A 25,577-nucleotide genomic window follows, 5' to 3' on the forward strand; every position below is an offset into this window, starting at 1 on the left:
TCGCGGTAGGAGGAGGCAGTTGCTCAGTGCCACGTTGATGGAGACCAGTGGGGACGTGGAAATCCGTCTGCAGTCCGCAGCCGGGACCCGGTAGCCTCCTCTTCTTGTGTTTTCACAGCCGTTAATCCTCGAGCAGAACCGAAAGGGGAACTTGTACCTTGTTTGTCACCTGTTTTATGTGCGCGTTCATGTGAGAAGGAACATAGACGGGAAGGTAAGCCGCTTCTGTGAAGTAATAAGGTCTCTCTCTCTCTCTCTCTGTGTGTGTGTATGCGTATGCAAAGTGTCCTGACTGGTTGTATTTTGTACAGGCTGCTAACAGGCTAGAAAACGTTGTACCTGTTCCCCTCGTTGCACGTACTAAAAAGTGACAACACATTTCTGTACGTTTCTCCTGCTCCCAAGGCTGCTAGCTAGCTGCTAGTTCGTCGTTAGCGCGAATGTATTTGCTGCTGTTAACCTGTGAATGCAAAAAAAAAAAAAAAAAAAAAAAGAGTACACCCAGTATCCTCACAGCTACATTAGGCAGCTGTAATGTCCCGGGTATCTGCAGTCTTAAAACAGCACTGATGTAGGTTCCCGAAAAAAAAAGGCCTTAGAAGGTATTAAAAAGATTGAAATTTTATTGACAAAGGCAGTAATGTTAGTTATATAATGGTTGGGAAATTCTCAGTGCTGTTGTTCCAGACCTCTGACCTTAATTAGTTTGTTTTTTTTTAACCTGGTTGATCCATCCATCCTTCTATTCATCCCCTTTCTGCTGCTTATCCAGGCCCAGGTCATTTTTAATGATTCATAAATGACAAACCTGTGAAATAAATGATGTGAATAAACTGACATTTATTTCAGAAAGAACTCGGATAGTAATTCGGGGGCTTATCAGCCCCGCTGTTTTTTGATTTATATCTTTCATACACTGTCAAACAAGTTTGAAACTGCACAGCAGAGCCACTGAGCGTCCTTCATCCAACACAGCTCTATAATGCAGTACTACTCATGGGCTAATTATTGTCAGTCAAAGTGGGCCTTTGTCTGTAACTCTTAACCATTGTATTTAAAAGCTGTATTGAAAAAAGTGGGAGTAAAAGCCTAATTTATGTCTATAAACCTGTCCCATACAGGTAACACCATTACCTTATGCACTGACTAGTTTGTATTTGCCTCCTCTTACCTTTTTTAAAGGGTTGGTTCACATTTTTTTCAAGCCTATCTTAGCACAAAACCCACAGGCCCCATATGTGCACTGGAAGAGTTATTGGCTGCTGTGATTGGTCCACACTGGTTGCGAAGGGATCCATTCCCAATGTGACTCCAGTGCAAGTGGTGGATGACAAAATTTATTCCTTGTTGTGCGTTTTTTTTAGGTACTTAAATCAGTTGGTATCAAAGTGACAGTCTCTTTTTGAGCTGTGGTGGAGGGATAGTGACACACAGAGGGAATGTCACACCAAAAAGACTGTTGCTTTGAAAGATTCCCTCTTGTTCGGACTAACTCTGGCTGAAAAGCTTCAACTCAGCTGAACTGAAGGGATCTTTTCACAGCAGGAAATGCAGGAAGCAAGAACAATTTAATGCAACCGATGATTCTGTCATTGCACATGTGCACATGCAAGTGTTTATTTTAAGGCAGACATGAAAAAATGTGAAGATATCCTTTTAACGCATAAACCTAATGCAATATCCAGCAAAATAGGCTGGAAGCCACACAAAATACACTTATAAATTTACTCTATATCTAGTGATTAGTGCATGATGCTACAAAATCCATCTGTACTTTTTTTTTTTTTTCTCCTCCAGGATGAAACTCAAAGAGATCAACCGCACGGCCATCCAGAGCTGGAGCCCCGCTCAGCACCACCCCATCTACCTGGCTACAGGTATGAGCATGCAGCAAGCACCAGCACGGGCCTGCTGCTGCTGCTGCTGCTGTCTGGTGTTTTGACAGGACATTTTTTTTTTTTTTTTGTCAAGTCTTCCAGCCATTCATACAGCCACTTAAAGTAATCTGAGTCATAGAGCATGCACCTCACTTGTTTGCCTTTGTGGTTCACTGGCAAATGACAGTAACAGAGAACATGATGCTTCATCATCTCCAGCACTGTACAGTATATGTGTATTTATTTGACGTTAGGAGAAAGAGGACACTGAATCATTCACAACTTAAAAAAAGAAGTAAAACTATTAATCTATTATCAGAGCAGCTGCGGATTAATTGTCTGTCGATAGACTAACCGCTACAGCTCTAATAAAGTCCAAGATTTAATTCCCACGTGGTCCTTATGTAAAGATAGTAAAGATGGAGTATGTATTAAGCTGCTAAAGGAGAAATGTTGTACTTTAATCGAAAGATAAAAGTATTAAAAAAATCCTTTTCTTTTACTGCTGCCGTCTAACTTAATGAAAGCTGTTCAAATCCAATTTGTTATGATTTGTTAAAACTCCAAAAGGGCCTTTGAAGTTAGTTGAGATCAGATCCTGGGTGATGACTGCAGTACAGAAACAGGAGGTGAACATCTTCTGTGATTGTACAAAATTTAACCGGTCACGGTGAATAATACATTATCTGAAGAACTGGGAAGTTTTATTCTATTATTTGCATTTTATTTGAACATTTGATGGGATGTTAGACCACGTTTGCTTCTTTTCTTTTTTGCGTTTCTCAGGGGTGAACACAAAACAAATTAAACTGGCACTGATTTTGTTTTAGCAGTCACTTCCCATGCATCTTTATTTTCTCCACTTTCCAATATGGCACTAAATTCTCCTTAGTGTATCTTTTTTTCTTTTTTTTTTTTCTTATATGTCCTGTACCAGCAGTGGAATTTCTTTCCTGCTCAAGCTTTGCTGTTTTTTTTTTTTTTTTTGGTTTGTTTTGTTTTGTTTGTTTGTTTGTTTTTTCCATTTTCCACTTATTTCATCATTATTTATAATGTAAATTTACTAGATTGTTACTAACTTTATTTCTTGATTGCAACGGGTGATATTGGAGGTTTCATGTTGATGAGAACGCTACTGAAATGACATGAGAGTGGCATAAATCCTTGTCTCTTGTCTCTTGGTGTTCCTTCTCTGAGCATGCATGTGTGTAGTCATATGATCGCCGGAGAGCTGCTCTTCAAGGTTACGCTCACACTTTGCATGATATTCGCGTCTTACTCTTCACACTCGAAGAAGAACAGGTCTACCCATAAGTAGGCGCTTTAGAGCGTTTTTACGTGTAGTTTTTAGATGTTTGGTAAATACGAGCCCGGGTGACGTCCTGTATTATGTGACACAACGTGAGTTTATTAATTTAATGCTTGTTTTTATGTGAACGAGGATAAAGCATGAACCACTGCCACATACCACAGCAACTGTAGCTGAAACGAGTTTGTACCAAAGTCTTTTCCAGATAAATTGATTAGAGAACCTTAAGAAAACGGTGAAAAATGTCCATCGCAATGTCCTGCAGCCCAAGGTGATTTCAGTAAATGTCTTCTTCTCTCTGACCATCAATTCACAAACCAGAGATATTCAATTCACTTTAATAGTACAATGAAGAAAAGGAGCAGATTGTCACATTTCAGTGCCTGTAATTGTCGAAAAATGGGTTAATTGATTATCACAATGGTTGCCAGTAAATTTTCTGTTGATCGCTTTATTGATTAATCAACTGATCGCTGCAGCTCTAAGCCAAAGGTTCCTACGCTCTCTCTCTGTAGGAACATCAGCCCAGCAGCTGGATGCCTCCTTCAGCACCAATGCCTCCTTGGAGTTTTTTGAGTTGGACTTGGCTGAGCCATCTTTGGACATGAAGTCGTGTGGCAGCTTCTCCTCCACTCACAGGTACTAAAAACTAGCTAGCTACACTCATGTTGTTGACTGTTTTAGTCCTGCGACTAAAAATCACTTTTATTTCCTCCGCCAGGGAAGTCATGGTTTCCCCCCGTGTCTGTTGGGTTGTTTGTTGTTTTGTCAGAAGGATCGCAAAAAAAGTACAGAGCCGATTTGCACCGAGCGTGGTGGAGGGATGGGGCATGGCCCAGGGAAGAACCCGTTTCATTTTAGGACAGATCCAGATCATTGACTATGAATTTAAATTTTTTTCTTTGAAGTTTGGTGTATGTTGTTCGAAACTGGCCTTGGCGGAGGTCTGCTCTCTACTGAGCGCCTTTTCTAGCTATTTATGAATCTATTGAGTCCGAGAACCAATGATATTGAGTCTTCTGTCATAAGAGAAGCGGAAAATATTCACAGCTGAGAAGCTAAAACCAGACTTTTCTTTTCTGCCCACAGATACCACAAACTGGTGTGGGGTCCCTATGGAATGGATGCCCAGGGTCACCCGTCCGGTGTCCTTATCGCTGGAGGCGAGAACGGCAACGTCATCCTGTATGACCCGGCAAAGATCATCGCCGGAGAGAGCGACGTCATCGTTGCTGAGAGCGACAGGCACACGGGGCCAGTGAGAGCTCTCGACGTCAACCCGTTCCAAGTATGATCCATTTAATCCAGCGATGGTGAATTTAACATCATGCGCATGCACTCTGTTTAAAACTGTGACCAGCTTCTGTTACTCATATTGTATTTTGTTTCCTGTTTTTTGCAGACGAATCTGGTTGCATCAGGTGGGAATGAGTCTGAAATCTACATCTGGGACATGAATAATTTTGGTTCTCCAATGACACCGGGACCTAAAACTCAGGTAGATTTTTAAATCTGGCAGCTACACTTTACATTTATTTAATGCTTTATAAATTGTAAGCCATTATGATTCATTTAAATGAATTTACTGTGTCCTTACAGTAGATTATAATGCGGTTAATTGTGTTTTCATAATATGAAGATCCCATTCAGGGGAAACTGACAAAGCAAATGATCCCTTAAGCAAATTTCTTTACGTAATTTGAATTAATTATATTTTGATCAGACAACGTCTGTAATTGAGAGGCATTGATTATTTATTGTTTTTTAGATGTTGCGATCTTTCAGTAGTTCAGAGCTTAGCAGCATCTCTGCTCTCTGCACTAGCGACGTAATTTAATCAGGTGTTCTCAGTATGATCAAGAGAGACCTGAGAGCAAGACACACTTATAGTCCAACAACCAGACAATCGGCAGAAAGGAAAAGAAAGAAAAAGCGTTGAGTCAGACAACCAACAATTAAGCAATAAAGTACAATTAAGAACAATTACAAGTAATCTCTGGATTGTGTACTGTAGTTACAAGACTTAAATGCGAGAAGAGATGTGAGGTAGTTTGTTAAAGTTAAACAATAGAGCTTTATAGATAGATGTTACGAGATGATTATTACTTCTTGACAGTAGAGAGCAATAATAAGCAGAAAATTTGTCATCAGTGGCCAAGTGTAGCACACAGCGATTAAACAGGATTTCATGATGGGCCAACGTGATGTTACACGATATATTCGTAATCAAGTGCGGATATTAAAGTTGAAGGAACAGAACGGAAGCCTGGTTTGATAACACTTAAAGTTTTAAAGGCAGGAAAGTCAGAGCCGGGGGCTGGAAGTGGAAATACCATTAAATTCAAACTGAACATGAGTAAGATGAGTTGGATTGGAACCACGAGCACACTGTGCAAAACTGTCATCATTCATGTTACAGAAAGGTGTGTCTTATGCACTGATGGCTGTTTTGGTGCGATGATATTGTTTGGACATAATCTGTATCATCTCATGCATGTAAATAACATTTTTAGCACTTTGAAGGGTAATAACAGCTCATGGTTTTGTCTCGAAGCCTCTGGAGGACATCAGCTGTGTGTCGTGGAACAAGCAGGTCCAACACATCCTGGCCTCCGCCAGCCCGAGCGGCCGAGCCTCAGTGTGGGACCTCCGCAAGAACGACCTCATCATTAAAGTCAGCGACCACAGCAACCGAGTACGTGGTTCGTTTTGCAGTCAGACGAAATCTTACAAATGCTGCCATAGGACTAAAGAAAAGTATTTTATTTTCTCACAGTCCTCTGGTGCTGTGTGCTCAACTGAAAACGCTTGTGTGCGTGTATTTTATTTTTAGATGCATTGCTCTGGACTGGCTTGGAACCCAGAAGTGGCCACTCAGCTGGTCTTGGCCTCGGAGGACGATCGGATGCCAGTCATCCAGATGTGGGACTTGCGTTTTGCTACCTCTCCCCTCAAGATTTTAGAGAATCACACACGGTAAAAAGATCTGTGTAGTAAAAAAAAAAAAAAGCACCAAGCTTTTATCTTTCCTTTGCAGTCTTAAAGGACATGGCTGGTGATATTTGATGTATTTCTCACTGTCAGTGAATCCCATTAAAAGACCGAAAGTAAGAATGAATGTCTTCTACTGAAAGGTATTGTCTGTGAATCCTGATCTGATTCCTCTGTGCCATAGAGTCCAAAACCTGTTCAGTGAGCCGTACTGTCGCACTGTTCCTTCATTACCGTCGACACTCACACTGGTGTTTATTTTGACTCAGTCCAACACACACACACACACACACACACACACACCGTCCTGCTGCCCCATATACCCACCAGAGCACCAAATGATTATTAATCCGCTGCCGAAAATAGTCCCTCCAAAAGCACTATTTCCTCCTGTTTGCTAAAAACTGCAGTGCCCAGCTGTATAAGGATCTAAACAAGCCGGTCTTAAACATTTAATTTTTTTATTTGTGACCTGTTTGCAAAAATATGTCTCCATATGTCTTCGCCAGCCAAGTCCTTTTAAATGATGTTGCTTTTGAAGACATAACTGTACTGGTCTTTATGTGCAGGGGAGTCCTGTCCATCGCCTGGAGCTTGGCAGATCCCGAGCTGCTCCTGAGCTGCGGGAAGGACAACAGGATCCTGTGCTGGAATCCAAACACAGCGGAGGTAAAAGTTTACCGTGAAATTCATTTAGACGTGGGTTATCGTTTTAACGAACGCGGCTTACACTGATGAAGACTTCATGAAGACAAGCCCGTTCTACTGTTGCCCTCTAAGTAAATTTCCCGCTTGAATGTTCAGGTGCTGTACGAGTTGCCCACCAGCAGCCAGTGGTGCTTTGACATCCAGTGGTGCCCCAGGAACCCTGCGGTGCTGTCGGCCGCGGGCTTTGACGGACACATCGACATCTATTCCATCATGGGTGGCAGCAGCCAGGCGCAGAGCCAGCGACACGCCGACCAGGTTAGATTCAATCCCCTGTGTCTACTATAAACAGAGGGCTGATGTGTAAACGAGGCAGTTTTGCCGTGTTTGGGGACGACAGTTTGTGTTTAAATGAAGTGAATACAAATGCTGCGTGAAAATAAACTGCAGCCTGCCTAACAGTTGATTGACAGCATGTTCAAGTTGTTGCGTTAAGTGATTTTATTATTGAGTTAAACTGTAAAATATTTTAATCGGCAGATTGCGAGTTGCATCCTATGTGTGTGTGTTTTGTCTTTTAATTTCCTGAGTACGCCAGGAGCGGGAATGTGTTGCATGGGGTAGATTGACACCTGCTTCTGCTGCTGCTTGCGATCACCTTATGCCCCCCGCAGCACCGGGATCAGCACGTTAATGCTATAAAAGTCATGGTGATATGTCAGAATATTTTGGCATTTGTGTTTTTATTACGTGTTTATAACAATGTGATATCGTGGCAGAAGTTGAAAAGATGAGTTTTGGCCTCTGTTTCTGGTACAGCACACAGTAGGATAGCCGAACTTGTTGTAAGCTAGTTAACACCGAACGTAACTTTGTGCCATAGATGGTCTTTTTAATCTTACATCTGGTGGATGTGGTGGCGTCAGACCTGATGACCTCCTAAAATAAATAAATCAATCATAACTTTTTTTTTTAAATGTGGATGCATGTTGCCAACTTTAACAATGTATATTAGGCTGTGTGATCTGATCAGGGCCTTGGTATTTGACCTGTGTTTACTATAACCAGCGATGGCAACCAGAAGGTAAGAGACAAAACCAAAAGTGGAACAGACAGAAAAGGGTTAAATCTAAATTGTCTCCGTTTAGCCACAATGATCTGCTGAGCAGGTATGATGATAAAATGTAATTGTGCTTTTTTTAAAGAAAATTTTACTATAATGTTTTGCACTGGATCTGTTATAACTGACGCTTTTTCAGACACTGTGTGTTCGCTTGATGCTGTTGGGCATTTAGGTTCTGCTGAACTCCCCCCGCCTCTGTCAGTATTTCCTTTTTTCAGAGCTGCACATCATTTGCTTTCTGGCATCTTCGTTCGTGTCTAACTTGACTCTGGGTGTCTGCTGCAGATTAGCACCTCGTTTGGAAACATGGATCCTTTTGGGACAGGACAAACTCTGCCCCCGCTGCAGCTGCCCCAGCCCACTGCCCGTCCAGCTACAGTAAACCCCCTGAAGAAGCCACCCAAGTGGATCCGCAGACCTGTTGGAGCCTCGTTTGCTGTGAGTCCCAGTTCTCTACCTCTCATCGGTATCAGTGTGTGTGTGTGTGTGTGTGTGTGTGTGTGTGTGTGTGTGTGTGTGTGTGTGTGTGTGTGTTTTCCCATCGGAAGCACTGACATTCCTGGCTTTTGTTCACTCATAGTTCGGTGGTAAGCTGGTATCTTTGGAGAACGGAAAGGCGAACTCTCAGCAGCCTCAGCAGCCCACTTCACACGTTGTACACATCAGTCAGGTTGTTACGGAAACAGCCTTTTTGAAGCGCTCCGATCAGCTGCAGGCCACTCTGAGTGCAGGCAGCTTTGTGGATTTCTGCCAGGAAAAGATCGATGCAGCCGAAAATGAGTTTGAAAAGACCGTGTGGTCTTTCCTCAAGGTATGAAATCCAGCAAGAATCCTCGGCTAGAAAATCAGAACAGACTTGAAAATATACAGTATAGTTTTTAATCAATAGTGCTGCCACTCTAAGTTTTTTGTGTTATTATTCTGCTCTTTCAGGCGAATTTTGAAAGCGATATTCGCAGCAAGTTCCTGGAACTTCTGGGGTACAACAAAGAGGAGTTGGCCTTGAAGGTGAGATGTATTTTCTAGGCTACCGTTAACCCCATATGATGCTATTTGATACGTTGATCCAGTGTCTTTCGGCACATCTTGTGATAAATGTGTCAATTTTTTTTTTTTGGTCAGATTTCAGCAGCACTAGAGGAAAAACCTGCTGAACCTCCGAAGGTAAGTTTGTTTAGCACAGTTAGTTTTATGTGGCATTTTAACAGGTCCCATGCTCTGTTGTTGTTTTGGGGTTTTTTTTTTCCCTTTCCTTTGTGAAATATGCTTAAATTGTGAAAAATAAAAATTGATAATAAAAAAGGAATCTAAAGTCAGGAGACTGAGAGCTTAGCTTAGCATAGTTTAGCATGAAGACTGGAAACAGCTAGCCTTGCTCTGTCCAAAAAAAGAAATCTGCCTTACAGCACCTTTTAAAGCTTAATAATTAACATGTTATATATATATATATTATATATCTCTGTATAAAAAGACTGAAGTGAAAAAATGATAAGTTGTGGTTTTACAGGGGTTTATGTGCTGGACTGTTTCTTGGTTGGGAGCAGAGACGTCCTGGGACGGAGCCAGGCTAACGGCTCCTCCCTGTTTCTGGTCTTTATGCTACGCTATGCTAACTGGTAACAAGAAGGACAATAAGCGTGTTTCCCAAAATGTGAAACTATTCCTTTAACTTTCAGCAGCAACCCCCCCCCCACTGGGTAGTTAAAACAGCAATAATCGATTTTTTTTTTTATAACAACAGTGTATTGAATGAAAGGTGTCACTCATAGTAATGAATCCAAAGAGAATTATCAGCTGAATCTGCGGCTCGCCTAGGCTTTACTGAGCTTTATATTGAGTTTCAGCTCATTTGTCATCTGTCCGGACCACAACTTTACTGCTCTGGTTCACTCTCACCGCTCTCATAGCGTCGTTTTCAGCTGCAGCACTGAAAAAGCTCCCAAAAGCCGCTGTCCACTACCTGCTCAGCAGCAAACAGCAGACAGACACAGTTAAGAGACTCGCTGCCGAACACAGCGGAGCATTTAGCAGCTAAAGCGTGTCCCTTCACAGTTAATTGAGATGCTTCCAAATTGCCCGTTTCCACACTACACTACTCCACATTTGTTCTCGCTCACTGTGCCGTCCACATTCTTTCACTGGCAGTACAACAAAACTGCCCGGCTACTATTGGCAGTAATTAGTGCCACAGTTCTTGGCTGAAATGCTGTGAACTGTGTGTCTCTGTCTTACATTTTGTAATAAGGAAGTGTTGCAAGTGTAAAGATGAGGCTTTTTCTCGGTTCTCCAAATACCACTTCGCTTTTTGAAACTACTCAGAGGAAGCTGGGATAATTCAAACAGACACTGTCGCACACATTTGACTCACTTCTCTTGCATGTGGATGGTCTTTGCGAACTGCTCCCGCTCTGAGGCGGGAATGTGTTTTCTGTTCATACCACTGTGTCAACCACTCAACTCAAACATGACCCTGAAATTCAGTCATCATCCCTGACTTCCTCCATTATTCAGGTGGAGGTGCCTGCTCCAGCCACCCTGCAGCCTTTACCAGACCTCAGCCTCTTGCCCCCCGCCGACACTCCTGAGGCAGCCTTCGACATGATCGCTGCCGCAAACCTTCAGCCGGCCGCCCCGCTTGAGGAGCTGGACTCCACTCCTGAACCAGAGGCTGAAAAGCCAGCAGCAGCCACGGATCCAGAGGATGATCTTGTTACCAGTGAACCAAAAGAAAATGTGGACCAGGTTCTCCCAGAGGAGGAGGCTGAGGAGGAGGCTGAGGAGGAGGCTGAGGAGGAGGCTGAGGAGGAGGCTGAGGAGGAGGCTGAGGAGGAGGCTGAGGAGGAGGCTGAGGAGGAGGCTGAGGCTGAGGCTGAGGCTGAGGCTGAGGAGGAGGCTGAGGAGGAGGCTGAGGAGGAGATCCCCTTAGAGGAGGTATGACTTCATCATTTTATATGTTTGTAGCTGCTGTCTTCCAGCCCAGTTGAACTGACGTCAAAATTACTGTTGAACTCATCTGATATATGCACCGTTAAAGGGCCCTTTTCTCAGGACTGTGTGAACTGCACACCGGGTCCGTCCCAGTACCCAAGCTCGAGGTATCTGTGAGTACTCGAGTTCCTACTTGCCAGGATGAATTTCCAGTAACTGCCCGTTAAGACTGTGTATTTCCGTAAGTCGCACAGAAATATGGACTTAAGTGCAGCGGTGGACCGTGATGAATTGTGGGATACACTTGGCTCTGTATACTGCTCCAAAGGGATATTTATAAGTGTGGGTTTAGTGCATTGTGTGTTGGCAGTATTCAAGATCACAAGTGTGGGTACTGGGACAGACACCTCTCTGTCTCTGTGTTCCCGCCTTCAACCTGAGAAGACGTCTAATCGGCCGGAACAATTGAAAACACCCGTGTGGTTGGGTACAACCTCTCAAAATGTAACAAAACGCATAATCAGATTGTTTGTATTGTTTCTACTTTTCTTGCTGTGGGAGCCAAGATTCTCGGCCAGACTCTTGGTTGTCTTTTGGCCATGCTAGCGGTGAGGCTGTAGCGGTGGCAAGGTCGTTTGTGATTAATGTATTAGCCCATAATTCTTAAAGGCTTTTTTTATTTTTAACCAAACACTTGAGTGCCTGAAATTCTTAGTTTACGGAGTGAAATGGCTCAACAGCTATCTGACGGCTCGACATAAATTTTGGGACAGACATTTCCCCCTAGAGATGAATTACCGTCACTTTGCTGATCCCCTGATGCCCCGTCTAGCGCCACCATCAGGTCAAAATTTCAACGTTTCCAATACTTTGGTTCATGACCAAATACCCACAAAACTAACGACATTCACATTAGTCTCCGTCTGCACCTGGTGTTGCTAGTGAGCAGTGTTAGCACGCTAACGTGCTAAATTATGATTGTGAAAATCAGATTGTAGGCAGCCTCACGGAGCTGCTGGCACGGCTGAGGACTCTGACCCAAAAAAAAAAAAAATTGGTCCGTATCCTGCAGCACATGGGTGGGAAGGAGAAGAATAAATATCAAGCATCATGTCCTGTTTCTCCCGTGTTTCAAGGAGACCGCAGCACCAGTGGAGGAGGAGCCCAGTCCACCTGAGACCTCAGCTCCAGTTCAGGAGCCCACTCAGGTCCCAGCTCCGGCCCCTGCGGGAGGAGTCAGTCTCAGCATCAGTCAAGGTAAAAACTCTTTCAGCGTTTCAAAATCTGGTGTGTGTAGGACTTTGAAATAGCTGGAATTATTTAGCTCTAAAAGGCCAGTGGGCTTTGTTTAAAGACTGTGGCTGTATTGACTGTTTGTTGTAAAATATTTATAATTTTTTTTTTTTTTTTGGTCTTCCTGCAAGACGTGGACGGGCTGATCACGCAGGCTCTGCTGACCGGAGACTTTGAGGGAGCTGTGGACCTCTGTCTCCATGACAACCGGATGGCGGACAGCATCATCCTGGCCATCGCCGGAGGGGCTGAACTTTTGGAGAAAACCCAGAAGAAGTATTTTACAAAAACACGCAGCAAGATAAGCAAGGCATGTAGCAACCCGGGGGTGTTTTTACTGAGATGGTATGAATTGAGAGTTTATTGTCAGTGATTTAACTGTGTTTTTGTCCTGCAGCTGATCAGTGCAGTGGTGATGAAAGACTGGCACGACATCCTGAAGACGTGTGACCTGCAGAACTGGAGGGAGGCTCTGGCTGCCGTCATGACCTACGCTCAGCCTGAGGAGTTCTCTTCCCTCTGTGGTTAGTTCTCATGCATATGGTTGTTTGATACCTGGGGGTCGTGTTTTCCTGTTTCACTGCTCAGGGTCTTATCAGTGCCTCAGTGTCTTTCCTTTTTATTAAATTTTGTGTCGCTTAGCCATGAGTTTATTCACTCAAACTGAACTTCTCTGTTTCTCAGACCTTCTCGGGGGCAGACTGGAGGCAGCAGAGGTCGCTCAGCTGCAAGCCCAGGCCTGTCTGTGTTATATCTGTGCTGGCAACGTGGAGAAACTCGTGTCCTGTTGGACCAAAGCACAGGACGGACACTGTCCTCTCTCTCTGCAGGTGTGTTGAGAGATTGACTCCAGCTCAGTATCTTAAACCTGCAGTAATGGATTTAACTTATTAATTTATTTAATTTTGGCCACTTGGGGGCAGTGGAAACAAGTTGTGATCACAAAATTGACATATCACTTTTTAAGTTGATGTGGTGAAGTTGTTAGCGAACCGATGTTTATTTACACATCTTGCAGTTAGGGGACAAAATTATCCTTCATATGGATTTGTGTTTCTGATCGCTCGACTTGTCGGTACAATGCTCAATCTCTTTTAGCTGCTTTTGGTCTCAATCAACTCCTGAGGGGAATATCGGGCTCTTCAGCGGCTAAATGCTCCGCTGTGTTCACCAGTCAGTGGCTTTTTAGGGCTTTTTCCCTGAAAACAGCTGCTTCTGCAGCTGAAAACAACGCTATGAGAGCGGTGACAGTGAACCAGAACAGTAACTGACTATAAACTCACTATGAAGCTCCGGAAAGCCGAGGGGAGTTGCAGATGTAGCCGCTTCAAAGTACCAATCAATATTTTTTGTATTAAAGGAAAACAAAACGTAATGTGCAAGGTGTCCCCTCGTGGTGATGAACCCACAGAAAACTATCACCTAACTCTGCAGTTTCCCTCAGCTCTACGAAGCGTTCAAGCTTCTTTTAGCTGATTGTTTTTGGTTTTCCAGCCTGTAAACTCCTCTCTGAACAGCCTTGTTTTTACTAGCAGCAGCAGAAGGCAGCTGTTTTTTTTTTCTTTTTTCAGCAAAAAATCTCTGATAAACCCGCTGTACACTACCTGCTCAGCGCTGAACGGCAGACGGATAAAGTTAGCAACTAGCTGGTGAGCATAGCTTAGCATTTAGTGGCTGAAGACCCAGATAGTTCCCTCAGGAGTTGGCGAAGACCAAAAATATAACTAAAAGGAAAGGGAATATTGGACTTACATTGATTGGGTGGTTAGAAACATGACTCCACACGTTAATGTTGCTCTGTGTCCTCCAGATGTGTAAATAGGCAACTTGCTAGCATAGCTACAAAGGGTGATAACATGTCATATTTTGTGTTTTCTGGCCCTGAGTGACAAAATACATCTGTTAAAGCAGCTTGAATCTTTGTGAGCCGTGCTAATGTGCTGTGTTTCCACCGCTCAGGACCTGGTGGAGAAGGTGGTGGTGCTGCGACGTGCAGTGGAGCAGACCCAGCGCTCCGGTCCCACTGCTATTGGCATCCTACTGGCGGAGAAGATGAGCCAGTATGCCAGCCTGCTGGCCTCCCAGGGCAGTCTGTCCACTGCCTTCACCTACCTGCCCGACAACACCAACCAGGTATGTAACACAACTGCAGCCTGTTGCACCAGCTATGTGTAAGTTCAAACTTGGCTTAGTTTGACGGTAGTGTTGAAGTGAAACTATAACTTCATAGAAAAGTGTTAAGATCTGAAGATGAAACATCAGTCTGTGACAATATTTATAGTGAAAGTAAAGATGATGCAGCCTAACAAAGTGTTGAGTTTAGTGTCAAACGAACTGATTACAACGTAGCGGTTTTGACTGCTGTGTCTATGGTGAACGCTCAAAGTTACCATCAAACACGGAGATTAACCTAAATCCACCCCTCTCATTTCACTTGTCGTCTTTTGTCCACACAGGTTGCCGTGCAGCAGCTTCGCGATCGTCTCAGTCGGGCTCTGGGGCAGCAGGCGGTGGCTCCTGCAGCTCCGGTACAAACCCAGAGAGCTCAGGCTCAGCCCCGCTCGGCCCTGCCCCGGCATCCCTTCGCCCCGGTCCAGCCTGCCATGGTGCCTCAGCCCACTGCAGCAGCTCCAGTGCCCATGCTTGCACCTGCCCCTGCCCCTGCCCCTGCACCTGCCCCTGCCCCTGCACACCCACAGTATTACCAGCCAGTATGTTCCACTTATTTTCCATCGTACCACATAAGTGTTCACGCAAGGAATCCATGTTATATTTTACCGTTCGTCACTTTGAAATGTTGTTATTCATAATCTGTGTGAAATCCGGGACCAGATGCATAAAAAAGTGTTTTTTGTCAGATTTCTAAAGCCACACAAACGCCGGGTTCTGTTTTATGAATCTCAGTCACTGGAACTGGGCGCGAATGCACAAGCCTCATTCCACTCCAACAATTAGACATTGATAATAAAAATAATCATCAGAATAATCAGATAAAACCATCATAAAATACTGATGTTTAATAAGTTTTGTATATAGGTAAGTGCTTTACAACATTAAATAATAATAAAAAAAATACATATACATGCGTATATATACACATGTACACATACATATACACACGCCTGAAAGACATTTACCATAAATAAAGTTACAAAAGCCTTACGATAAAAATTCATTTTTAAGACTGATTTAAAGGAGTATTCAAATCCGAGTTCATCAGGGGGACACACATACACCCTTAAACATCTGTTTGCAGATCAGTACTTGTGCCCGATCCGATCATTAATGCGATCTATTGCATGACTCTTCGCACTCCAAATCTGTCTGCCACTCCTGACGTGCACACTGTCCCTAGCTACCAAACACAATACTACTGAACTGCAGTAATATTTTTTTATTATTATTATTTTTATTTTTATTTGGGAATTTTCTCACTCATTATTTAACACAGGACTATTCCGCCCTCTGTTTGCAACAGTAAACCTTGTCCTCACGACGGGGGTCAAAAAAGGCCTGGCTTCATCCCCTCTTGTAGGGCGCTCGTCAGACTCGTCAATGACAAGAAGAAGAGCGGTTTTACCAATTGCGTCGCATCGGCAAGGCACAAACAATTGCGCAGAGCTGTGGTTATAGCGCCCATATCAATAATTCATCGCATTTGCCTATAAACCATAATCAGCAGTGCGAAGGAGGACCAATGATTCATTTACTGTGCTCATATTGAAACATCGCCTCACAATTCAGGATAAATGTGAATAAGAAGAATGATGAAAGTCATCACTTAAAGATAATTTAAAATGAGGTTTATAAATGTGACATTTTACACAACGCTGTGTAGATACCAGGAAATAAAAATATTAACACGATCAGTGAAACTGGCAAACGACTTAAACAATGTCTTAATGTGGGTACGTCCCTCACCTTTGTATCTTCTCTCCTCTTTGTCGAATCACCTGTGGACATCTCCAGTAAAAACTGTGTGCGTGCGCAGTGCACACATTGTTCCTTTGTGTGTGTGTGTGTGTGTGTGTGTGTGTGTGTGTGAGAGAGAGAGAGTGAGAGAGAGAAATGGCGTACGCGTGGTTTTTGTGCGTCCGTATCTTTTATGCATCTGGCCCCTGGCGTTCTCACGTCCGGACTTTGAAACGTTCGACATCGGGATTCACACAGATCGAAGTTTCGGGTTTAGGGAAACCTGAGCGCAGACTGGTCTCTTTGCTGTTCTTCCTCTAAAAAGAACTGCAAACATCTCCACACTAACTAACCACCTGGTGAAGTGCTCATTGCAGTTTGCTGTTGTGCTGGAGTCATTTCATGGACTGGAATTCCATTCTAGCCAGGGTTTAAATTACATGCTGACTGACAAATATTCATGATAAATGTGCTTATTGCAGGGGGGCGTGTTAATGGGAGAAACAGATTTTATTCATAATGTCCAGACTTTCTTTGCGGGGGCTTGTGTTCCTGTTATTTGAACCCTGGCTCTTATTATGTCCTCTCTCATGTGCATTGTGGCGTTGTGGTGGTGTTTTCCCCCCCGACCCCCATGCTGTGGCCATCATTGGTATGTGCCGTCTGTCTCTTGTGTGCTTCAGGTGAGGGCTGCCTCCACTGTCACCTCCTGGAGTAACCAAACTCCCACAGCCCTCCCCAATGTCCCTCCTCCGCTTCAAGTAGGCACCGCCTCAGACCAGCAGGTACAGATACTGACCACCCATCCAACCTCGACACACACACACCTTTGCTGATGTTCTTGTCTTAATAATTGCGAATTACAATACCGTTTTCATCGATCGAACCAATGCCTGAACTCTTAAATTTCTCTTTGGCTACTGTGCGATGTCTGTGGTAATGCCTTTCCCCTTAGCTACCCCTCGCTGCCCCACTTCCCGTTGATACTCTGACCGTTTCCTCTGTCTCCTGTGATGCATGCACTCTATTCAGTCTCATTTGTTTTTCCTGCACCCCCATCATTAATGCGATCTATTGCATGACTCTTCGCACTCCAAACCTGTCTGCCACTCCTGACGTGCGCACCGTCCCTAGCTGCCAAACACAATACTACTGAACTGCAGTGATTGCATTGTTTTTATTTGTAAACTTTTTCACTCAGATAAAGGCAGAAGAGGTCATTTTAACACAGGACTATTCTGCCCTCTGTTTGCAACACTAAACTTTGTCCTCACATGGGTGGGAGGCTGGCTGGCTGGCTGGCTGGCTGGCTGGCTGGCTTCATCCTCTCTTCTAGAGCTATCTTTCGTTTGGAAGTATGGTTTCAGATTTCTTTTTGTGCTTTTGCAGGCGGAGCCTCCAAACTCCATGTACGGGATGCCAGCCTCCGGCACAGCTGGAGCCCCTCCAGCCGCCTCCGCTCCTGCGTACATGTACTCCCACCAGTACCAGCGTAAGTGTTTTACCAGGGTCGTTGACTTTGGAAAACAACCTCGGACACAGAGAGAAAAGCAGTGCAACCCTAAAAATTACGTTTATATACAAATAAGTTTTTTTTACATTGACCCCCTCAGCCAAAATCGAGACATGGGCTACAACTTGAGCCCTGTTTTTTAGCCTATAGTTTCTTCCTGTTTGCAACGTACCCATGGATATACAGACAACTATCTATGAATTACTTTGGTACTGAAGAAAACTTTAAAATGTAAAGATTCTTAGGCAAGTTCTGGAGTTATATCTTTCTTTCCTTGATTTCTAAGCAGATTTAAAGAAGTTATAACTCCAGAACCTGCATGAGAATCGTCGCGTTTTTTCTTCAGTATCAAAGTAACATAGTGATAGTTGTCTGTACATCTGTGGATACTTTGCAAACAGCAGCTGTTAGTAGCTAATTCGGCCTAATTTTAATGATGCCAATTTGCCAAAATGTCTTTGGATATATATTTTTTAGTATTAATTTAGTTTTGAATTCATGCTATCATAAAATCCACTGGTTTGACTTGTTTTTTTTTGCTCTCACTCCACTTGGAAGCAGACGCAGACCCTGTACTTCAGTCTGTCCGGGTGCTTTTGTTTAGTCTGCATCAGTTTGATTTACAGTTTTCACACCAGCCTAAATGAATTCTTTAGAAGGGACAGTGCACATTTAATAAACACTCCTGCAAATGTGCCAGTCAGCCAGGACCTGGAAAGATGTTCCAAAGTCAGAGTATAAGGTTAAAATTACAAAGTTATTAAGACCGTTTATAAGCATGCAGAGCGCACACAAGAAAAGACACGTGTGCGTGAGGACAGACTGGCAAAAGGAAGATGGCGACAGGTGACAGCAGACGGCAGAGTAGGCAGCACGGACACCGAGAACAGGACGGTGCGATTGACCTTTAGTGCCGACAGAGCTGAGTGCTGATTCCCCATATCTTTAAATTAGCTCGAAGTGAACTACGTGTGTCCAGTTCTGTAACGGTGTGTGTGCTGTGGTAGAGTCCCCGTCTTTAACAGAACACAGATTCCCTAACAGCCCCTTTTTCTCAGTGGGATGATGCAGTCCAGTCCCCTCTTCCTGCACCTCGTTTCAACTGATTTGGAGTTAATCTTACGTTGAGCTGAGCTCAACCGTGTGTAATCTTGTACAGAAGACAAACAACTACACATTAATGAGACAGGGATGCATCATAAGGTGCCGCATGAGCAACACACAACCTCTGTCCCGGTCTTTAAAATACTGGCAAGCATTTCCTCATGGGAATGCTTGACTCTGCAATATCTGACCGCCTCTGTGCTGTTTTATTCAGTATTGGTCACTAACAGAAAATGAGAACGTCTTGGTTGAATACCTTTTCAGTGTGTTTACCTCTGTGCCTGTTTAGTCTTTTGTAAGCTACAAGCTAAACATAAAGCACTTCAGCATGCACTGTACTGTAACTAGTCCTTATCTGCTCTTTTTACTACGTTTCCTGTTGCATGATACTATAACATGCGAGAGTTTTTCTCTAACAGCATCTGTTGTCTCCTGTGTGACTCCCAGCCTACCCCCAGGTCAACCAGTACCCACCTGGAGCTGGGGGGGTGCCTATCTATCAGCCTCTTCAGTACTCCTCCTCTGCTGCTCCTCCGCCCGCGGAGCCCTCCTCCCTTCCTCACCCCCCTGGCTTCCTCTCTCAGTACACTCAGCCCATCCCCTCTCAGCCCGCACCTCCGGTCTATCCCGGACAACCTTCCGTGGGCCACTGTCTGTCCTCCTCTCCTCCCTCCCATCCTCCTTTCTTTCCCACTGCCTCCTCCTCCTCCTCCTCCTCCTCCTCCTTTTCCGCTCCTCTGACCTCCGGAGCGTCTTTCCAGCATGGCGGTCCAGGATCTCCTGTGTCGTACATGCCTCTTCCTCCACCGGGCGGAGTCTCAGGTACACAGCTTGACCCTGACCCCGAGCCGATCCCCGCCTCTCAGAGAACAGGTCTGCATGGCTCTGATCACCCTCACTGCGACTGTCATCCTCACAGACTCACTCAGCCTGACGAACATGACGCTAATTTCCTCTGTTTAACAGCTGCTGCAATAATAGTTTTTAGTTTTAGTGAGTCAATTTATCCATTTCACATTTACTATAAAGCTGCGGCTATTAAATTAGTGCCTTTAACATGCTGCTCGAACTTTTTTTTTTTTTTTTTTTTTGAACTCCTTAAGATACAACACAATTAAATCAAGCCAACACTGATATGAAACCTGGACTGTGACATAATCAGTTGAATTAAGTAAATCAATTAAAAAGCTATGAGAAATGAGAATTTAATTGATGTAAATTTCCTTATCCTGTATTTACTAAGATGCAAAATAAGAAAACGTTAAATGATTCAAAATTTTCCCATCTTAAAACACTCGTACTATTTTTAAGCTGAAATGTAGGCTCATTGATCTTATGTATAATTTAAAACTTAACAGGTTAGATAGACTACAGGGAAAAAATATGGGCCCTCACAAAAGTGAGTCGACCTTAAATGCAGTTGTAATCAATTAACCATCGTTTTTTTCTTTTTTTCTTTTTTTTAATGTATTAATTGATTACAATTAAACTGTCTTGACATTTATCAATAATGATTTCACTTTGTGTATTGATAACTGTCAAACATTGTAAACGTCTGTTGTTATTCCGGTGGCAGGCTTCAGGCTACGGACGCCGGCGAAGGCAGCTTAAGACTTGGAAAAGATGGCGCAGACAGAAAGTAGAAAGTCAAAAAGAGAGTCTGATCTTAAAAAAAAAAAAAAAAAAAATCTCTGCTTCAAAACAATCAAAACATGTGCAGCACGTGAAATAAGGCCTCCGTGGGTCCGGGAACTTAAAATGAACACAACGCAAAATCCCGAAGTCTCTGGTCTTTTTCAGCGAGATGAATCGGGACTTGATCGAAGAATGTGGCGCTCATCATGGTACAATTGTTGGTCGCTTGCTTCACAGGAAGCGCCACCACCACCGAGAGTTCGTCAACCGTCTGCACATGAGCAACTATAAAATAATAAAATAATTTAAAAGACTCGTTGCAGATTGTCAGGGAGTTTTAAATTGCATTCAGAACATAACTAAAAGCTACTTGTCAAATGGATGAAAGCAGTTACCTTTAGAAAACGATAGAAATGCTAATTGACAGACGCAGGTTGGCTCAGAGATTTGTCGTCGACACAGCCAGGTGATCGGGGTCTGACGACCTTGCATGGCCGTACAGAGTGGTAACTACCCTGGTGATGATTATATCTCAGACCGAGCCTTGCTAGAATCATTTCACTCCAAAAAAAGAGAGTCCAACTTCTCTGAAACAAATTTTCTACCGCTTGTTCCCAGTAGGAACTGATCACCCGAATCCCTGAATCTCACCGTCTGAGAGAAATTTGAAGCTACGATGAAAATTGCTTTGATCATTACATGATTATGAATGAGATGATGTTAATCGTCATTAAAAAAAATTTTTTATTAGCCATACTGGCAACTGAATCAATAATGGGCTTTTTAATTATAGTATCTGTCAAGTTCATGATCAAAACTATGGCTTAACAAATTAACAAATAGCTTAACGTTTCAAAGCATAAACCAGACCCTGTACCCTGATGGCGTGAGAATGACTGGATCATTAGGATTTTTTCCTTTTTTCTTCCTGTAGGGCCTCAGAATGGCTGGAATGACCCCCCAGCTCTGAACAGGGCATCGAAGAAGAAGGTAAGTCTGCTACGTGAAGTGTGTAGCTGCGTTCTGTCAGTAGATATAGGACACATTTCCTCTATAACTGTGGCTCCCCTCCGTCTGCGTCCCAGTTGCAGATGGAGACAGAGATGTGCATGATGCGCACTTTTAGATCAAATATATTTTTTCATTATTCGGCAGGTTCCGGAGAACTACACCCCTCCTGCCCCCATCACTGCCCCCATCATGGCCCCGCTGGGCGCTGACCCTCAGGCCCAGCCGGGGCCCTCTGGGGCCCCTCAGGCCATGGTCCAGGGCCCGCACGGTGCCCAGGTCCCCTACTCGGGCATGCACCAGCAGCAGCAGGTCTCCCCTCCACCCATGAACCCCGGGATGCCCAAGACCAGTATGGAGGGTGCACCAGGAGCGCCTACCGGAGACGTCATACAGGTACACAGCTCTCGTGTGTCACGGGATATAAAGATCTTGAAAATGCGAGATTGATCCATGGTGACTCGAGTTGATGGCAGGTCTCTCGTTGCTTGGTTTGAATAGGATTTCTGTTCCGTTGTAGAACGACGATCCACCAGGCTTTCGTCACACTGGGAGACATGGTTCAAAACCGCAACGAAGCCTTGTGGTTGTCACAGTGTGTGACAACACACTGTGTGAGACTAAATCAGTCTCACACAGTGTGTTGTCGCGATGTCATTAGTGCCCTGATTTATTGACCTGGTGACATTTTACTTTAAGTTCCCATATTTAGCAGTTGCAAGCGGCATGTAAACATGGAATAAGTGGTTTATAACACATTATAATGTAGCTGGGAGCAGATGCAAGTGTTTATTAATGTAGTTGTAAAGAACTGGAACTTGTCCTGTGGGCAAACATTTGTGGAGGCCGCTGTATAAACAGATAATGAATGACAATATAGTTTAAAAAAAAAAAAAAACAGGTGTAATGATATAAAATATGTCTTCATGGGAGAAGTTCTAACTGTTAACAAATACTGAACACTATTAAACACTTGAAGTGTCCTTACACCTGCTAACAGCTACGGTTTAGTGTGCTACAAAGCATTTAAGTATTTATCTAGACCTTATAAGTTCTGAACAGCGGGGACTTGAGATAAAGTGTTGCCATTGTTGCTCAAAACCAATAAAGTTTTAAAACGGTGTGACACCCTTGGATTAACGGCCGTGAGATCTCAGTAGCCTCGGGTTGAAATATTCTCACCCCGTTTGACCCCCCCGCAGCCTCTGCAGTCCATCCCTGCGGAGAAGATCACGAAGAAGCCGATCCCCGACGAGCACGTGGTCCTGAAGACCACGTTCGAGGGGCTCATCCAGAAGTGCTTGGCCGTAGCTACCGACCCTGTGAGTCTATCTGATGAGGACCAACAATGCGGTTTATCTCTGCGTCAGAGACGAGTGAATCATTGGACTCTGTTTCATCTTTTCACAGCAAACGAAGAGGAAGCTTGATGATGCCAACAAACGTTTGGAGGCTCTTTATGACAAACTCAGAGAGCAGACGGTGAGTACTTTACTTAAGAATGATAAGAAGACGACAACGATGACAGAGATTAAATAGGATTTTAGGCACCTTTTCTTGTTACTCAGTGACGCTTTACATACAGAAGACGAGCAAAAAAAAAACGGCATTAATAAAAAAAAAAAAAAGCTTGGCTTAAAAGGTGAGTCTTAAATGCACTGAATATCATGCGAGAAGCACTCGTACAAACAGAGTTGTTCTTAGGTAAAAGAAAAGAATTTGTCAACATTTAACACATTTTCTTGTATGTGGGTTTTAACTCATAGGACGGAGCAATATCTCAAGTGGTTTACAAATCACGTACAGATGACAGGGTGGAAAAACACTTGTTTGACGGAAGAATTATAATACTTGATGAATCTTGAGTTTAAATATGTTCGCAGCGTAAAACTGAGATAAAACGTAAGAGAGAAGTTAGCAGAGGTTTTGAATTCGAAGTCCGCAGATGACATGTCCCCGGCGGCCTCTTCAGGGCTGAACATCTCCGAGACCAAAGTTTGGGTTTATCACGTTTCTTTGTCAGGGACCTTGTACAGAAAAATACTGATCTCATACAAAGTGAGATTTAGCTTATTGCTCATCTGTAAAATCAGTTTTTTTGGCATAAGATGAAAAAGGAGGGAAATCTACACCCGTTTTCAAGGAGGAGCAGTTTTGCATGAAGCTCTGATCGTTTGCTCTGAGCAAACTTGTACAAAGCTTTTCAGTGGGAGAGGTGCAGCATTGTGCCTCATTTCAAACACCACACAGACGGATTCACGGATACAAAACGAAGTTCTCAGAAATTCAACATGCTACATGTACGAAGTGATTAAATTTATGATAACCCCCATCCATTTTTCTGCTGCTTCTCCTGGTCCAGGTCGTGTTTTAATGATTAATTATTGGTATTAGGAGGACGTCTTGTGATATTCAGCTGGGAAAATGTGATACAGATATCCGTAGATTCAAGCACTCAGTCAGTAATTCAAGGCCTTATCGCCCCTACTGGCTTTCACTGATATCTTTCATACTTTGGTGGCTGTGACTGAGAGAAATGTCACCGCGCGTGGTTTGACAAAAGTCCTTAAAAAAGACTCTTCGGTTTGACTTGGTGAACCTGCTGAAACCCTGTGGTGTTGTTACTGCTTTAGTTATTAGAGTGAGTTCTCTCCCGCTGGCACATATTTTGCACTCTACAGCCAAAAGGTTCTCAGATCCACTTGTTAATGCACATATGTATTTTTTTTTTCCTTTTAATGCTTTGTTTGTATTTTTGCTACATATATGTTTTGAATTCTACTTGTACCTGTCCAAGCTAAATTTCCATCCCCGTGCCACGGACAGTGAAGCTTTTCCAGTTCTCGGGATAAGAAAATACAAAAGTTTACAAGAGAGAGCTCTGACTTCTCGCTCACACCCTCTGCTCTTCCTCTCTCCAGCTCTCTCCCGCCATTGTAGGAGGACTGCATAACATAGCCAGGACCATAGAGTCCCGATCCTACGCGGAGGGCCTCAACATCCACACCCACATAGTCAGTAACAGCAACTTCAGCGAGACGTCAGCGTTCATGCCCATACTCAAGGTGGTGCTGACACAGGCCAACAAACTCGGGGTCTGATCGGGCAGAGGAGGAGGAGGAGGAGGAGGAAAGTCTCTCTCCGAGTCTCTGCCTGGTGGACAGTGGAGAGCGACCGCCAGTCAGGGGGCCGAGCTGAGTATCGGCCTCTAAAATTTTTGTTGTTTCGCAGGGAGATCCGTTTGACTCGCAGTGCAAACGAGGAAGAATTCTGCGACGGATGAAAATACTGTTAAACCCTTCTTTGTGCCATTCACGTTTTTCTGACGCAACTCAAACACAAGCCATGATATCGGTCGCACCCAGTGGTGAAAGTAAATTCTGGGCCCCCCGTGCCGACAGACGCACACCAACAGTTAAAGGGGCGGAGGCCGTTTCATTAAAGCACCACCTCACACTCCCCAGATGTCGACAAGTCAGGCTGAACGGGCTTGTAGTCATAGGGATTAACGCAGAGTCTTTGAATAAATATGCAACAACCCTATTGAAGCATTAACTAAAATCTTCAAACTGAACGGGCAGAATGTAAGGAATGCACGGATTGGGCATTTTGAATATGGAAAAAAATTAAGCCGAAAATTAAATAAGGGGGAAAAAAGCGAATTAATAGATTTGTTGGATGCGAAGGAACTGAGAACAAAAAAAGCAGGAAAAGCAACAGGAGATTCAGGAATTTTAAGGGCTTTTCTCTCTTCTTGTGTTGAGATCATCAAAATAAATGTAATCAGTTTAAAAGATTTTTAAAAAATGAGTTTGGTTTGAACAGCAGAGCCGCTGTTACGGCTTTTTGCTCACGACTGCGCGATCGTGCAAAAACAACAATCGTGTAAGAAATATTAGCTTGTTGCGTCTTTATCGTCTTTCTATATTTGTGCACTACAACAAAGCTCAGATATCTTTATAATCCATAAATATGTAAATACTTTACTCTTAAAAGTAAAAAAAATCATGCTTTTTTTTTTTTTTTTTTAAACATGTAAATGCATCATCGCCTGCATGCATTTTGCAGTAAAACCTATAAAAGAGGCTACAGTTAGAATAGATGGATAGAGAATCACATTCCACGTTCATTTTAACAGCAGATTTAACGAAAACACCGCGGGACCTCGTATTGGCTGTTATACTTTATACTTTACACTCTGAAGCAGTAGTCCAGCTCCCGGGCATTTAAACGCTA

General features: G+C 43.6%; 1 protein-coding gene across 1 annotated transcript; it reads left to right on the forward strand.

Moving 5' to 3' along the window:
* Positions 1-25,349, forward strand: sec31a (SEC31 homolog A, COPII coat complex component). Its single transcript, XM_040157202.1, has 28 exons — positions 1-214; positions 1,798-1,877; positions 3,702-3,825; positions 4,276-4,474; positions 4,589-4,684; positions 5,741-5,881; positions 6,020-6,162; positions 6,747-6,846; positions 6,982-7,143; positions 8,234-8,386; positions 8,529-8,759; positions 8,882-8,956; positions 9,071-9,112; positions 10,460-10,768; positions 12,013-12,133; positions 12,301-12,479; positions 12,567-12,693; positions 12,854-12,999; positions 14,129-14,302; positions 14,626-14,880; positions 16,765-16,866; positions 17,471-17,573; positions 19,146-19,571; positions 21,268-21,323; positions 21,489-21,737; positions 22,544-22,663; positions 22,752-22,823; positions 24,263-25,349. The coding sequence occupies exons 2-28, from the start codon at positions 1,799-1,801 to the stop codon at positions 24,440-24,442; spliced, it is 4,164 nt and encodes a 1,387-aa protein (XP_040013136.1). The 5' UTR covers positions 1-214; position 1,798; the 3' UTR covers positions 24,443-25,349.
* Positions 25,350-25,577: the final 228 nt, after the last annotated feature.

This window comes from Xiphias gladius, chromosome 20, assembly GCF_016859285.1.
Source record: "Xiphias gladius isolate SHS-SW01 ecotype Sanya breed wild chromosome 20, ASM1685928v1, whole genome shotgun sequence".
NCBI lineage: Eukaryota > Metazoa > Chordata > Actinopteri > Istiophoriformes > Xiphiidae > Xiphias > Xiphias gladius.

Excerpts from the sequence above, each read along its gene's own strand:
- sec31a (XM_040157202.1), top strand. The coding sequence starts at position 1,799 with ATGAAACTCAAAGAGATCAACCGCACGGCCATCCAGAGCTGGAGCCCC. Across the intron at positions 10,769-12,012 it reads AGGAGGAGGCTGAGGAGGAG|GAGACCGCAGCACCAGTGGA; the intron begins GCTGAGGAGGAG and ends CCGTGTTTCAAG. Across the intron at positions 12,694-12,853 it reads GGAGTTCTCTTCCCTCTGTG|ACCTTCTCGGGGGCAGACTG; the intron begins GTTAGTTCTCAT and ends TCTGTTTCTCAG.